A 15,809-nucleotide genomic window follows, 5' to 3' on the forward strand; every position below is an offset into this window, starting at 1 on the left:
TTGAGAGAGAGAGAGAGAGAGGGAGAGAGAGAGAGAGAGAGAGAGAGAGAAACTCCAAAATAAAGCAGTAGAAAAAGATGGGGAAAATTGTGTTCAACCTCTGGAGAGGAAAGAGCCCAGGTTCCCTCTTCCTTTGTCTTTATGACACCACCCTTCCCATGGTCCCTGACTGGGACCAGAATGATTTCAGTCCCTATGTTCCCTGAAGTTGCCTCTGGCCAGGGAAGGGAGTACATCTGAACAGAGGCCTCCTCTCCCAAAGGCAGGTCTCTATTAGCATGGCCTCTGAAAGGCTTGCTTTCCATGCTTCCTATTTTTTTTCAAGAGGGGCTCTGGAAAGCAATTCCAGTTCTCACAGACCATCTAAGCCACTAATCAATGACAAGTGTCCTTTACTCAGAACCAGGAGTTCTAGTTATAGTCATCTCTCCTAAGAGGTGTGCTAAGTGTTTACTGGGCTACAGCTCTATTTCTCAGTATTTAAAAAGAACTGGGTGGCTCAGTGTTTGACAAGTCCCTAACTAAAAATACCTGGAGATCTAGAATTATCTCTAATAGAAAGGTAAGGACAGTCTGTAGTCTCTGCTAGTGAGCTGACAGTGACTGAGTATAGTGGTTTGAATTGCACTTTTCTAAAAGCTAAATTCAAGTTCTAATCTGTGGAAGCTATGAATGTGACCTTGTTTAGAAATAGGGTCTTTGCAGATATAATCAGGTTAAGATGAGGCCATATTGGATTAGGATTGTCCTGAACACAATAATCAGTGCTTTTACAGAAGAGATCTGACAGTAGGATCAGAGATGACACAGGGATAACAGCCATGTGGAGGGTAAAGCTGGGATTACGGTGATAGAGCTGCAAGCAAAACTTCTGAGGCTGCCAGAGCCACGGGAAGCCAAACATGGATGCTGTCCACTAGGCCTTCAAAAGGACTGTGGTCCTGAAGATACTGACACCAGACGCTTTTAGCCTCCAGAACAATGAGAGAATACATGTGTGTTGTCTTAAGTCCCCCCAGTTCACCCTATCTTGTTATGTAGGCCCTAGAAAACGGATACACCGAACCATAGGAATCAACTCCAATACAGCAATAGGCTGGAGGCCTCAACTCCGGAGCCAGGGCCTGCATAGCACTCATAAGGGCCTCAGTCCAGGCACTTTTTGCACCAGTAAGGTTGGCCACTACTTTACAAACAAGAAGCCATACAATGGAGCTATTTTTTTCTAAAGAGTTGGTTTCAGAGACCAAATGGATTCATTCTAAGTCTGTCACGATTGTTCAAAAGCAAAGTTAATGAGCACAGTTCAGTATATCACTGCTGGTGGGGTTTTCAGTTTTATTTTCAGTTTTTTGTTTTTAAAGACAGGGTTTCTCTACATAGCTCTAGCTGTCCTAAAACTCACCATGTAGACTAGGCCAGCCTGAAACTCACAAAGATTCACCTGCCTCTGTGTCCCAGAGTGGTGGGATTGAAGGTATGCCCTGCCCTGCTGGTTTTTTTCTTAAAGGGCCTGCACTGCATATTCATTCACAGAGCTTACCTGGGCCATATCATCCAAACAGTTGAAAATGTACTTTCTTGCTTCTTTTGATTTAATCCCCGTCTCTGCTTCATGGTCATCTGGTGTCTATAGAAAAAAACAAAACCAGGTTGATCAGATGGCACCTCTGAGTCACTGAATCGTGAACTCTTGAGCTCCAGCTTTGACCCAAGGTCTTGTCTCACTCTGCATAGGAGGAGACTTTGGTTTCTCTGAAAGTGTCCTGCACAAGAGCCCCTGTCTCTGTTCATCCACACTAGCTCATCTTCCTTCCTCCCGACAGAATCCACTCATGCTCACTCAGATACAGTTACCAAAGACCCTAAAGAGAACATGAGAACCACACCCTTCCTACTTTGCAGCTTTCCATAAGCTGAAGGTAAGGTTCCATCCAGGAAGACCAGAGCCCTTTGTGACATACTTTAAAATTTTATTTTACTTAGCAATCCCTTACTCCTACAGCTCCTATGCTGTTTCAAGGCACATAACTCACTATATGCTCTTCATAACCATGGCCATTAGGATGACTGCTCCCTCTTTTACTATATGGAAACACAACATTATAAAGTTCTCGGGGCCTACCAACATTTCTGGCTTATAAGTGGCAGCTATTCCAGAGCCTGTATTCTATGCTGCTCTTCAAAGACATTTATCGGCTATCGACTAGGAAACTACTTTTTCTATTTGCCATGGGGTTTGGGCTCATCAGTGGATCTAAGGCAATTAGTTCTGGATGAAGGCCGGCACACTTGAAGCAGCTTAACCCTTGGGAACAGCTGAACACAAGGTTCCTAGTAAAACCAAAGTAGCTCCCCCTACCCCAGCCTGGGCTCTCTTTCTACTACTTGAAGACTTGTTACTGGACCTTGACAACTCTCGTAACTGCTTAATGTCAGGGGCTCTATTAGTAGCCTTAAGAGCCTGCTTAGGTTGGGGTCCTGTCAAAACCAAACCAAATCAAATTAAACCAAATCCACTAAAACCCAACCTACTGCAAAAATGAACATACTACATACTTAAGTCTTTATTACCACCTCCTTCCCAGGAAAAGTATGTTAATTTTAATTACAAGTCACAGTAAAAGTAAAAGCAAACTATGTTTCCATTAAGGTGATGTCACCAAGAGTTTATGGTATCCAGCAGCGCACTGCATTGTCCTGGATGAAGATCTGTTCTCTTCCCAGGGGTGTGCATTGCTTAGGCTGCTTGGAGAATCCCTCTGCACCCTACAGGACCCAGCACAGAGGTCGCACCCTGCCCTTGGCCCTGGCCTGGCTCTGTCTTGGCTCACTTGGGTCACTCTATTTCCCACACTCTGTCCTCCTGGGAGGACAGTCCATACGGTAGCCTAGATCTTGGGGCACCAGTCCTATTTCCCATGGACAGTGTGCTCCTGAAGGACAGAGTGTGGCTGCTTCATCTGCCTAGCACGAATCAGTCATGAAGGACCATGAGATTAAATCCCTGAAATCCAGCAGTCTTCCCACGGGGCACAGCCTCTCACGCAGCAGTGATCAAGGACACAGGTGTGTTCAAACATTCAGATCCTGCAACACCTTGTATTTACAACTCTATCCTATATCTTCATTTTGCTAGCTAGAATAAAGTCATCAATTTGTAAATATTAAAAGCTGATTTTTGTCTTTCCCTCTTTCACTACTGGGCCATTAGTGTGGAAGGGAGAGAGTGTTTTTCCTACCTTTAGCCTCCACAAAGGATATGGTGAGTCTGTGTCACGGTTGAAAAACCTAGTTGTCTTTGTCCCTGCACTTAATAAATATTCAGCTGGTAAACCCTGTGTTTGTGAAATATACCGGATCTGCAAGAAAAGATGAGAAAGAGGTCAGGGCTTTTACTGTCACGGTGCATATGGTGTACTGGTGGCTCTAGTGGCTCTGAGAAAAATGGAATTATTAATTTTAGAGGAAAAAGAAGTAAAAAAGAAGACACACATGCACACGCACGTGCTCACACATGCACACACACGGGGGTGGCAGGAGAGGGTTAATAAGTTAGACCATAAGAACATAATAGTGCAGGTCCTTTTTTTTCTTTTAAGATTTATTTATTTACTTTATGTATATGAATCCACTGTCGCTGTCTTCAGACACACCAGAAGAGGGCATTGGATCCCATTACAGATGGTTGTGAGCCACTATGTGGTTGCTGGGAATTGAATCAAGGACCTTTGGAAGAGCAGTCAGTGCTCTGAACTGCTGAGCCATCTCTCCAGCCACCAGAGGACATGTTCTAAGTGAAATGGTAATCTAAGGTTTTCTGGATGGAGAGTGAAGTCACGTAGTGAATTCCTGTGTCACCCAGACCTACCTGATCATACTCAGAAGCACCTGGGTATAATGGCCAGCCCAGGAACAGCTCAGCAATGACACAACCGAGGGACCACATGTCAATTGCCTCACAAAATGGCAAACCAAGGATGATCTCAGGGGCCCTGGAGAGGAAGAATGGAAAGAGTCATCAGTGGTCTGGAGACACAGTAGCTATTTCTGCATGAATTCTAGCTCTGACCTGGGGTACCATGACTCCCTGTGTGGGGTCTGTGGTCTTTGAGAGAGGTCTGCATTGCAGTGACTCTCCATTCTTTGGCTGTCATCTAGTTAGAAGAGGATGCAGTTAGCTTGCAAGTGCAGAGTAAGGGTTGGTGGGTGGCAGTACAACAGACCTACAGTGAAGCATGTCTGTGGGTATCACCACCATCACACTCTGGCCACATGAGCTCATGACCTGATAACCACACCACAAACAGTACGAAGTTAGCTTTTGTAGCTAAACATCTAGAATTCTTTATAAAGAGTGCCTAATATTTAAGTAGGAATTCTGAAACAGTCTACTTTCAGGGATACATAAAAATCGCTGCTCTCACTTAAAATAAGGCAATGAAGTCCAATATCCACTCATCCCAATGATCTTTGTCCTAGGCATATGTATTACAATTCTTCAAGGAAACATTACTATTACTTTTCCCATCAGTGTCTAAAAGGTTGATCTCTATAAAAATTCTTTAATGTTACAACTATAGAACCCCATTCATGAATAGATCATCTTGAAAGTCAACCAGATTCCATTTTAAACTCCTGGTTGTAGGAGCTAATGTCTCTGTAAATGACAGACAAGGCCACATAGAAATTTCAAAGGCATTTTAAAGAGAAAGTACACATGTATTTGGTAGCCAAGACCAGATCATAAGGTCTTTCTTTTAAATTTTATTCATGTGCATGTGTGTATATCTGTGTGAAGGAATGTCACAAATGTAGGGCAAGAGGGCACTAGGTCCCTTGGAACTGGAGTTAGAGGCAACACTATATCAAGGAACAAAAGATTATGCACATGCATGATATAAACACAAACCTGAGAAGGCATGTACCACAGTACATATCATACCTCAACAGCTTCCGCTTTGGAAAACCAAAACTGAATGCAAGGGCAAAGTTAACAAACATAAGCAAACCTCAAGTACACACCTTTCCTTAATCCTTCCCTCGAAGTGTTATCAAGAACATCTGCTTCCTCCACACCCCATTTCTCAGAGCAATGGCCTCCTAAAAGTTCCTGCCTCTGCACTGCATCCCAGCTTCTTAACCTTTTCTCAGATGCCCCTACACTCATGTGCCATACTAGAAAGACCAGGATGACCTTTGCATGCTCATGTTCTTTGGTCAGCATTTCAGCTCTATGTCTTGAGAGCTGTCTTTCTTCTATACAACTGCCCACTGCCTCTGCTTTGCTATTCCTAGGTGCCACTTTCCCATATCCAAATTTCTTGCCTGTCTATACCCTTTGCTAGAGCATCCTCCTTTGTCCAAATGGTCCATGTCCCATGTTCTTTTCTTTCTATTTTTTTCCCTATGTGTTTATCATGGTTGTGTGTTTATCCTGAATGATATGCTGGGTTGGGAATATAGCTCAGAGGTAGTGTACATGCCAAGTATGCACGAGCAGGTCCTGAGCTCAATCTCCAGTATTATAAAACAGCTGTGTTGGAATCTTAATTATTTAGAAATGGGGTTGTTGTAGGTTTAATTAGTTAAGATGAAGCTGTATCATGGAAGGTGGGTCCTAATACAATATGGCAGATGTCTTTATTAGGACAGGGAAATTTGGGCACTGACAAGATAGCCATGAGATGACAGAGGTAAAGACTGTGTTTATGTGCTGCTAGCCAAGGAGCGTCTACAGCCACAAAAAGCAGGAAAACAGCCTCTCTTCCATCTTCCAGGCCTGGCTAATACGTCATCTTTGGTGCTCTGGGCTCCTGAACATCCACAGAGCAGCAGCTGTTCCAAGCTGCTGTGGCCCCTTTTGCAGCTCTAGGACACTTGGCACAGCAATCATGCCAAGACTCACATCTAAATCCCAGTCTCATCTTGGAACTGTCTTTTCAGTTCTAAGCTCACATCTGAGAGCCGGGAACCTTGAAGGCTATGTCCCACAGTGACATCAAAGTTCCCAGGTTGAGAGGGAACCCATCTCTACCTTTTCCTCATCTTCCTCATTCTACTAAATGAACCCAACACTCCCACCCCGACCCTCCTGCTTTGCCAGAGATCCAGGACCGAACCCTTTCCCTTTATTACCCCCACCACCCAGACCATCCACATGGCCAGATTCAAAGTCTAGCTAAAGTCAGTCCCTTTTTCCCTCTCCCCTGGCCTAACTCTGGCTTCAGCCACTGCCTCACCTGGAGTTTCCTGTTTTCTCTTCCCAATGGCATGTGTTTCAAAGTCCTCAGTGGGCTTCTCACTGTACTTAGAATATATGAATCTCTCCCATGGCTCAAGGATCTCCCTCTCCCCAGTTAAGGACCCAGTTTGCCTTTCTACTGTCATTTCAAATCACTTTTCTACTGCAACAGGCTCTGGTGCCAGCAGTGTCTTCTCAACTTCCATAATACCTTAAGCGCCTTCTGGACCAGTAGCCTTCAGTAATGTAGTTGCTTCTGCCTCTGTGCTTGCCCCATGGCTTTCAAACAGCTTCCTCCTCATCCTTTGCACCTCTGCTTAATTGTCACCACCACCATAGACAGACCTCTGACACCAGTTAGTTCCCATCTCCAGCACCATAAATGTCACCTCACAGCACTCTCCCCAATAACATCCTTACTGTCTTTCTTTCTTCCACTACCATGAGGAAGAGCACAGTGCCTGGCGTTTAGTTGCCACTTGGTCAATACATACGTGTTGACTGAATATGCCATATTAAGTATAGGAAAGTGTGAAACATGAGTCAGGCTGGGAGTCCTGAGGCAGTGTGGACAAAGGAGAGGGAAGGGGTAAGTAAGTCTTCACAGGGAACTAAGTCTGGGCACTGGTACAGGAGGACTCCGCTAGGAATAAACAGGCACTGAGGCCCAAAGGGGCATGTGCATACCAGCCCATGCTCAGTTGCACAGACACCTGAGCAAGGGAGACTGGAGGAGAGCCTGTGTGTCTATCTGCTGACGATTCATCAAAGACCTACAGCAAGAAAGGTGAAGTGTGGAAATGTGAAATTTGTACCAATGTCTTTCACGGTCAGAGTTCTTGAGATCTGGTCCAAACCTCTCTTAACTTTGGGGTGGTGTGTAGACCGATAGACTATAACCACATAGCTGCACTGTGCTCAGCCTCCGCTGGTTCTAGGTAAATCAAGTACCCCCCATCCATGCTTCTGTTACCGTCGCTAACTTGGCTCTTGCTTTTGGTTTCAGCCTTTCCTCTCATGTCTCAAAGGATGCATTCCTTTTCTCTGCACATATGCAACCTATTTTTGAACGACTTCCCCTTCCCGCCCCTTCCGGTCTTCCTCACTCAAACATGTGTGCTCACTTGGCATCTGCCCTTGTCTACACAAGTCGATCAAGATGTAAACACGAGTGGCAGACTGGTCAAGAGATATTAACTGAGCATCTGCCACCCCAAGGAACCATCTTAAAAGAAATCTCTCTGATTATTTAGGACACCATAAACCCTTTGAACATGCATGAAGTGTCAAAAAGTTACACCTAAGGAAAAGAAAATAACTTCTTATATCCTAACATGACACTGAAAGTTCTTTTTTTTTTCTCTCTCTCTTCCCTTTTTTCATGGTAGGGAGAGATGTCTCATTGGCTAGTTCACTACACAGCTCTGGCTGGCCTGAAACTCACCAGTGCCTGGTCCACCGAAGGTACCTAATATATATTTCTAGAAGGAATGACTGTGTCAACCGCAGCTCCCTAGCAGTTCCCCCTTGAGGCTGGCAACAGCACCTTGGCAACTATATGACATGAGACACACTGCTTTGGCTCTTCCAAGTTTGGGAGGTTTGAGGTCACATTCCGTAGAGGTTGTTTTTGTCCTTAGAGTGGTGCCAGTACAAGAAGGATCCTGGGTACATGGATCTCTGTCCTCCGGATTACTCATCTGACAGCTGCTCTACACTTTCCCTGCCATGGTACCACCTCATGCAAACATTTTAAAGAATCTCATTACTATTTTGGGGTCATGAAAAATATTTTAAACATATATATGAAATGTCAGACAAAATTGCACCTAAGAAAGAGAGTGACTATTCTTTTCCAACATGACCCTCACAAAACACCAAACATTCCATTTTTCTATGGGAGATTAGAAAAACAACTGTGACTTTCAACACACCAACAACTGAAGCTTTGATATTTAGCTCTACTGCTCTCTTGACAGTGCACATAAGGAATAAGTTATTCTTCGATCAGTCTAGACCATGTGACCTTGTGGATGCTGGCCTCCAAAAGAGGTGTGTAGACTGCAGGCAGAAGCCCAGTGCCCATGGGCCCAATCCTAGTATTTTTAAGTACTGGCCATATACCTCATTCCAGAAGGAGGTGCCAAAAAGAAGGTTAAATAGAGCTGTCAGGAAGTACCTAAGGTCTAGGACAATAAAACAACACTAAATCACTCACCTATTATCTCACTTAATCTATATGACAGCAATGAAAACAAAAAGAACACTCCTTTTCTGGTTTTCTTTTTGGTGCTCTGAATCCAACCCGGGGTCTTGCTCATGCTAGGAACACACTCAACACTGTAACTTCCTTTGCGCCTTTTCCTCACTTGAAAGACACCCTTTCATTTTATATATTAGAAGTTGCAGTCACAGATCTCTCATCTGACTGTAGAAGCAGAACTTCCTACCTGTAACCTGTCTTCCATTTATTTGGTCTAATGCAGATGGCAGCAGCATGCACAGAACAAGGCCAGGACTGAGAAGGCAGCACCTGCCCTGCCCTGCCCTTCCCTGTGGTCATCTTCCTATCCAGATGGTAGTTATGATGCCACAGTGATACCCTGGGAACAAAGCCCAGGGAAGAGGTCTGAGGACCTAAGTGAGGAGCTGACTCTGTGTGTACTTACAACATTCATTGTGGCAGAGGCCTGTGCTGTAGGAGCTGGGCACACATCCTGCTCACTCCAGTATCCTTGGCTAACCACTGGCCCAGAGTCAAGTAACTCTTGTCCATAGTCTATGACAGAGCAAGGGAAAGGTTCACATGCATTTCTGATATAAGTGTTCAGTCTGCAGATCATTTAGAGAGCCCAAGGGAGAGCTGAGCATTTCTGGGAAAATGCTACTCAACTTCTCCAAGTTTTATTTCACCCTCTATAAAATGTGATTATTAATCTCACTTTTTCCTCTTGTCTGTATGTAGCTTATGAAGATAAATTATGGCCAGTAGAATTATAAAGCAGTTTGAACTCCTTGGAAGCAAGAAACTCTATTAGTCCCCGGTATTTTATAATCACTGATATTATAAGGTGTACTCAAATTGAACTGCAGTGAAGAAGTCTGTTCCCACAAATATATGCAGATTGAAAGTAACCTTGATATGGCTGGGGCAGAAGCAATCAAAATGTAAAATTGTATTTCAGATGGGCTGTTAAATCTTATGTTTCTATTGCAAAACTAAGGAGACTGGGCAGTGCTGCCATGAGTTCTGAGCCACTGCTGAGACCAGTGACCTGCAGTGGAAGCATGGGACTCTATCAAAGCAACACAGGGCCCAAGAAACAGCAACAGAAATCTGAAGGCGGCAAAGTTGAGCTGAATGAGAGATCATGTAAAAACCAGCCTACAGGGTAAAGGCTAGAGAACACTTAGGGCACCACTCAGGATGAGTATTACTGGATCACAGCAAGGCTGCCAGGAAAACAGTCCTGCATCTGCAGAAATGAGTTCAAACTGTGTCCAGTGAGTCATGAGGCAGCACAGCTGGAGATTTAAACAGCGATGCAGTCTCAGGTCAACAAGGGATCTAGTTTTGAAAAAGATACAACTTCTTCAGCAAACTAGGTAGGGGAGGAAGTGATTTGTCTTTGATTCGGGGTATGAGTAGAAGGTAAGAGGAACCCATAGGTGAGGTTCTAAGATCCAAACACTGGGAGACATCGACCTGGACCGCCCATTATGTGAGTTTATAAGGAGCCATGCTTGGACCCAGCTCAACTGCTAGAAACCTTGAGATTTTGGCCACACTCCCCAGCTCTTTAGAGCTGGAGAAACATCACAGCAGAGACCTGATACAGATAGTGGGTTTTGAGTCCAGGAGGAAAACTGGGGAAGCCCTATTTAGCCTTTGGGGGTCAAGGCTTGATACACCAGACACAGAAAACACAAAGCAGAGATCTCCACATAGGATCTGGGCCACTGCTGAATGCTAATCAAACTGTGCAGATGAGGACTAAGACCTTCAAAGACCCTCACTGGAAACTGTCTTTGGCTATCACCAGTAGACATGATCAAGACACTGAAACACAGTCTCCATATGGGAAGGTGACATAATCACAGTTTGGTCTCATGCCACACTTGGACAGTCTCCAGAGGAGACTTTCTTGATCCCACTGGCCGTTTCCAGCACAATGTTAGGACCAGAGGGGTAGCTATTTTTATTTGTATTAGCAGTGAGCTTCTTAGCTCTGAATGAGATTTTTCCCAAGTGTGCACTAATACACATGTATTTTCCATGCTAACCCTTGATTTCTAGGGCTACTATACTTCTGCCAAGGTCACCATCAAAATCAAACTCTAGTTCTGTTGCTTACATATGGAAGAAAAAGTTGGCTCTGGGACACAAACTGAATATAACACAAAGGCCTCTAATAATACTGGCGGACTGAAGTCAGCTCTCAGATTTCTACAGTAGATTCTGACATTAGCCTTCTAGTTTGATTGTATGTACTGGGGTAGGTAAAACAAAGCAAAGAATATAGCTGGGCAGCGGTGGCACATTCCTTTAATGGCAACATTCGGGAGGCAAAGGCAGGTGCAGGTGGATCTCTGAGTTCAAGGCTTAGTCTGGTTTACAGATCTAGTTCCAGGACAGCCAGGGCTACATAGAAAAACCCTGTCTCAGAACAGTACCCTCTTAAACAAACAAACAAACAAACAAACAAACAAAACCAACCAACCAACCAACCAAACAAACAAAAGTACACAGCCAGAGACATATAGTCGCCTAAATAAAGCTAAAATTGGCTTGACAACATCTGATAAACCAATAAAGAAGTAAAAATAAAAACGAATTCCCCACTATGAGTGTATCTTACTGAGAATGTTCCTAGGAAGAAACAGCTTGGATCCTTTCTAAGAAAAGTCACCATGGTTTATCTCAGAAACACTCAGCAGCCCTGGAATTCCTAGAATCCTTGCCTTCCTGGCTGTGCTGTACTTCCATTGCCTGCTTCTGGCCTGGATGGCCTAAATCTTCCAATCTTGTCTCTGGTGTTTAACTAGGAAGTCAAAGGCTGCAGGAGGGTGCCTGTCCAGGGCTATGGTGCCACCAGGATAGGCTTTTTGTTGGTGCCTTTTTCCTAAGCATATGCTCAACAAATGTTAGTAGATAGTTACTAGTCAGCCCAAGGAATTGAATTATGAGGTATCCTGGTATCCACATAGTGATTTGTTTTACACTTACAAAACTTCAGGTGCTTTCAACAATTAAAAAATACTTTATTTCATTTTTGTTGAGAAAGACAGACACATGCAAAAAAGTATACAACAATGCCTAAGAAGATGTCTCAAAACATTGAGGGCTATATACCCTTCATATTTGATATATCCTTCATATTTGATCCCTTCTAACCAGATAAAAACCCAGCAGTGGTAACATGCATGTGTAATTCCAGTGCTTGTAGAAGAGGATCCTGGGGTTTTCTAATTAACCAGGGATTTCCAGGCCCTGTCTCAAAAAAAAAAGTAGGAATGACATTTGAAGTTGATTTCTGGCCTCCACATGCACACAGAAAGAGAAAGGGAGAGAGGAAAGAGAGAGGAAGAGAGAAAGAGAGAATGAGTAAATGTGGGTATGTTCATCCCATTGTACACCTACACACCCCACACAACTGCTGCATACACACATACACACACACACACACACACACACACACACACACACACACACAGAGAGAGAGAGAGAGAGAGAGAGAGAGAGAGAGAGAGAGAGAGAGAGAGAACAAAAATTATTTAAAGCAAAGACAACTATAGCCAAGAGCACCCCAGAATGTCAAACCCCTCTTGTCTTCTACACTCTCTCCCTTCTTCTCAAAGGGCTTTGAAACCTGCGTCTGTATGCCAAAAGCAAACAAAAAACGGGTGGGGGGTCACACTGGTGAAATGGATCCCCAGCCTCAGCTGTCCCCACCTCATGAAATTCAAGATAAGGTAGGTCTGAAGGGATTGGAAAGAACAGAGCTAAGAGACAACATAAGTGGACAGAGCCATAGATATTCAGTGACAAGCTTCTAAAAGTTTCTTCTGTTGAATGTTTCCTTGAGCTTTGTTAGATCTGTAGACTGAAGCTAAGGACTGTTACAGATTCTAAGGGGACACCTGCTGATTCTGGAAAGGGCCAACTCAAACATCTCTGTCATCTGACTTGGCTTTCGGAGGGCAACCCCTCTTTCCGCTACCCTGAAGGGGATTTGGAGTTTCAATTTCTGAGGCTCAACTGCACATGCATCATCATCCCTATATCTGGCCTGGTGACACAGCAAGGCTCCCTACAGAGTGAAAGTCTGATGTCATGCCATGGAAGGGCTAGCTTCTCCCATGTCAGCCTAGTGGTCAAGGCTCACTCTCTACCAAGACACTGATGTTACCTATGTGTCACTTTACTGACTTAAATGTCAACGCTCACACTGCTTTAACAGTTAGTGTTGACTGATTCAGTCTGAGTACTCAGTAAATGTTTGTTGGGTAAATGAACATGAGCAGAAGAGTGTTAGTGCTTTCCTTCCCATAATGCCCTGTGCCTGGACTGGAGAGACCTCTGCACTCCAATTCATAGACAAGTGACTGCACCATAGACAAGGCTCATTTCCACCCTCATCTGGTCATGTGACTTGTAGGGTTAAATAGTAGGCAAGCCACTATTTATTCCTGCTGATTAGGGATACAAGAGAGGGTTCTGACACTAGAAACTTATTCTTTGAAAAGGAGGTGCATTTGGTGTCACTGACGGGAACCAGACCAATTCAGAGAACAGAAGCCAGAAACCTGAGCTATGAAAAAGACCCCATTGAGCATGATGGCAAGCACTCTAGAGGGTGAATTTCTTCTGCAGTGGCAGGGAAAGCATCAGAGGTTTCCTTCTGTTCACTGTATATTGAGTAAAGGATTACCAAGAACCAAGGGCCAAAGCCCACTAACACCCTGCAGAGCAAGATCTCAGCAGAAACTTGGAGCTAGCTGATAGGGTATATACTGACCCAGTAAGTGTAGGATGTGGTGATCTCCAAGCAAGCAGGCATGTGTGGGCCTCGATGAGACATGGGCATGAGGCCAGCTATCTTGGGAAAGTGCAAATGAGCCTGGCTTTGCCAGAAAACCAAACCTGCAAAGGGAACTCTCGAGAATATGTCCTTCAAGTCTACAGCAGTAAACACCCATAGAGCAGGTTTAACTATGGCCCACTGCCTTACAGTATGCTCTCCTGGGATTTTCCCAGGGCCAGGACAAGGGAAGAGCTCTTGAAGCAGTAGGCTGGTTATCTCAACAGAAGTTAGGAACAGGGGGATTCTGCTGGATAAGGTGGGTATAAACTCTAGCCTAGGGCAACCTATTTAACAGATAACTTTCAATACTCATGTGCTGAGGAAGCAAACAAAACTAAACCCAAATTTGCTTCCTTGTATCTTAGACCCACAAGAAACACTCTGCTGTCTCTCTTTGCCACTAGGGCATGCAGAAGTGTAGTAGGCAGGTAATCTGAATGTCATCAGAACCATCAACTCATACAGGGATGGATGGCATTGCTATCCCACAGTGACAGCTGCTGAATCCTGAGATACCCACAGCAAACTAAGCAGAACACAGAAGATCTTTCTGTTGGTGAAAGATGCTGAACTATCCCCCCAGGTGGAAATACCATTAGCCCATTTTCCCATAAACTGCTGGTTTTATTACAACAATAGGGCCTCTTTTACTGTAATCCAAGAGCTGGGACTGTAGGCCTTTGGAAAGGAGTAACACTCAGCAAGAGATTAGAATGTTCACTATGTTCTCATGAAGACCAAACACTCCTCTAGCAGAGTGAGCTAACTGGTGGATAATGGAACTACGGAGTTGCTACAGTTGGGGATAAGAAGTGGAGAGGGAGAGAGGGATTGTACAGCAAGACAATATGGGGGACTGAGAGGCTGTGCTCTTCATGAAAGCCTCCGATTTCCTGTCACAGCCTTCATCACCCCCAGAACAGTTTTGTGTCTTTGGAAAATGTTTTTTTTTGTTTCCTCCAGAACTCTTCCCTCACCAAGGGGAGGTGCTCTCCTCTGTACTCCCAATTACATTAGAACTGTACCCCCTTTTACTGGTAGGTGCATCTAGTTAGCTTTGCATCTAGACTGGAAGCATCTTGGAGCCACAGGCTCCACCCATATCCTGGTGTCAGTGTACCTTGCAGCACCCAGCAGAGTCTTACACGCAGGAAGTGGGAGGTGTGATCAGAACTGCTTGACTTTGTTCATGTGACAGTTGTGATGGGGATGGTTCAGGTCAGCACCTCTCTCCTCCATAAAAACCTAGTAAATGTCCTATCACACTAAAGTGACTATGTGAGGACAGAGTGAGAGAGTCAAATTCTGATTATTTTTGAGGACAGAAGGGGGAGGGACTGAGAGAACTCTTTCTTACTTAATCATGGGCATTTCAATGGGGGAAATTGCAGGAGAAACAAACAAACAAAAATCCTGCTTTTTGCAGAAATCTGATGTAGGGAATTTGTACACTTAAAAAGACATGTATAAACTGATGGGGTGGTAGGAAAAAAGAACATGTGTGAGCATGTGTGTGCACCACACATACATCGAGAGATGAAGAAACAATAACAGTGAAAGGGAGAGAGAAGACTAATTGGAAGACCAAACAAACAAACAAACAAACAAACAAAAAACCATCACTATGTTCCCAGGCAATTAGATAGATATTTGAAGGAATGGCCAAAATCCTAGTACAAAGAACTCAGTTTTCTTGCTACCAAAGAATAAGAGTTTGCAATAGCATCTGTACCAGCAAGTGGTGGCCTATCACACATTCCTCCTGAGAATAGAAGGCAGTGTCTGTATGCATGTATGCATTTTTTAGGCCTGTTTTGGACTTCTATGAGACCAGAAACTCCTTAGGGAGGCAGAACCCACATTGGTTTCCTAAGGAAGTGCTGGCAGTGTTCTGCTGGGATTAGCACTGTGCACAGCAGGTACTTAGCACCAACTGACAAAAGGAGCTAACCAAACTCAGAGGTGGCAGTTGGAAAAGCTTTAACCTAGGACTGTCTAGGTTTTTCATTTGGCCTCAACAATTGACTTTAAAGAGAAAGAACAATAACAACAACTCCCACTCCCCCATTCCTCCAAAGATTCAACTCAGAGTCAATCCTGGAGTGAAGTGAAACCTTGCCATGTTAGAAATTTTGGCTTGGATAAAAGTCCCACATTAGTCTTCCTGGTTGACTAACCTAAGTGCTCTCCCAACAAGCACATGCATGAAGAAGCCCTGGTGCACAGACACAATGGATGTTTATTCAGTTGGAAGCAATGACATTCTGTCACTGTAGGAAAATGGATGGCACTGGAGATCGTCATCTCAAGCAGTAGAAACCCAACTTGAGGACCAGTGCTGTTACAAGAGGCATTAAGATCCATTAACTTTCCCTGTACTCTGAAAAAAGGAGGAAACAGAAGTGGGTTTATTTACAGTTTGTTTGTGTGGGTGTGTGTGCCTAATGTCCTTCCCCCCCGCCCTGCCTGTGGCCACCTTA

The 15,809-nt window shown here is 44.2% G+C and overlaps 1 protein-coding gene across 3 annotated transcripts in view; it reads right to left on the reverse strand.

The window, feature by feature from the left end:
• Positions 1-15,809, reverse strand: part of Hipk2 (homeodomain interacting protein kinase 2) — a 189,469-nt gene that overhangs the window by 59,441 nt on the left and 114,219 nt on the right. For all 3 annotated transcript variants that reach the window (XM_028768462.1, XM_028768463.1, XM_028768461.1), the window contains exons 3-5: positions 3,872-3,995; positions 3,243-3,362; positions 1,544-1,630 (exon numbers count right to left, since the gene is read on the reverse strand). In XM_028768462.1, the coding sequence (XP_028624295.1) occupies positions 1,544-1,630; positions 3,243-3,362; positions 3,872-3,995 (331 nt within the window). The remainder of the gene's footprint in view (positions 1-1,543; positions 1,631-3,242; positions 3,363-3,871; positions 3,996-15,809) is intronic.

Source organism: Grammomys surdaster, unplaced genomic scaffold (genome assembly GCF_004785775.1).
Source record: "Grammomys surdaster isolate TR1022 unplaced genomic scaffold, NIH_TR_1.0 186, whole genome shotgun sequence".
Classification (NCBI taxonomy): domain Eukaryota; kingdom Metazoa; phylum Chordata; class Mammalia; order Rodentia; family Muridae; genus Grammomys; species Grammomys surdaster.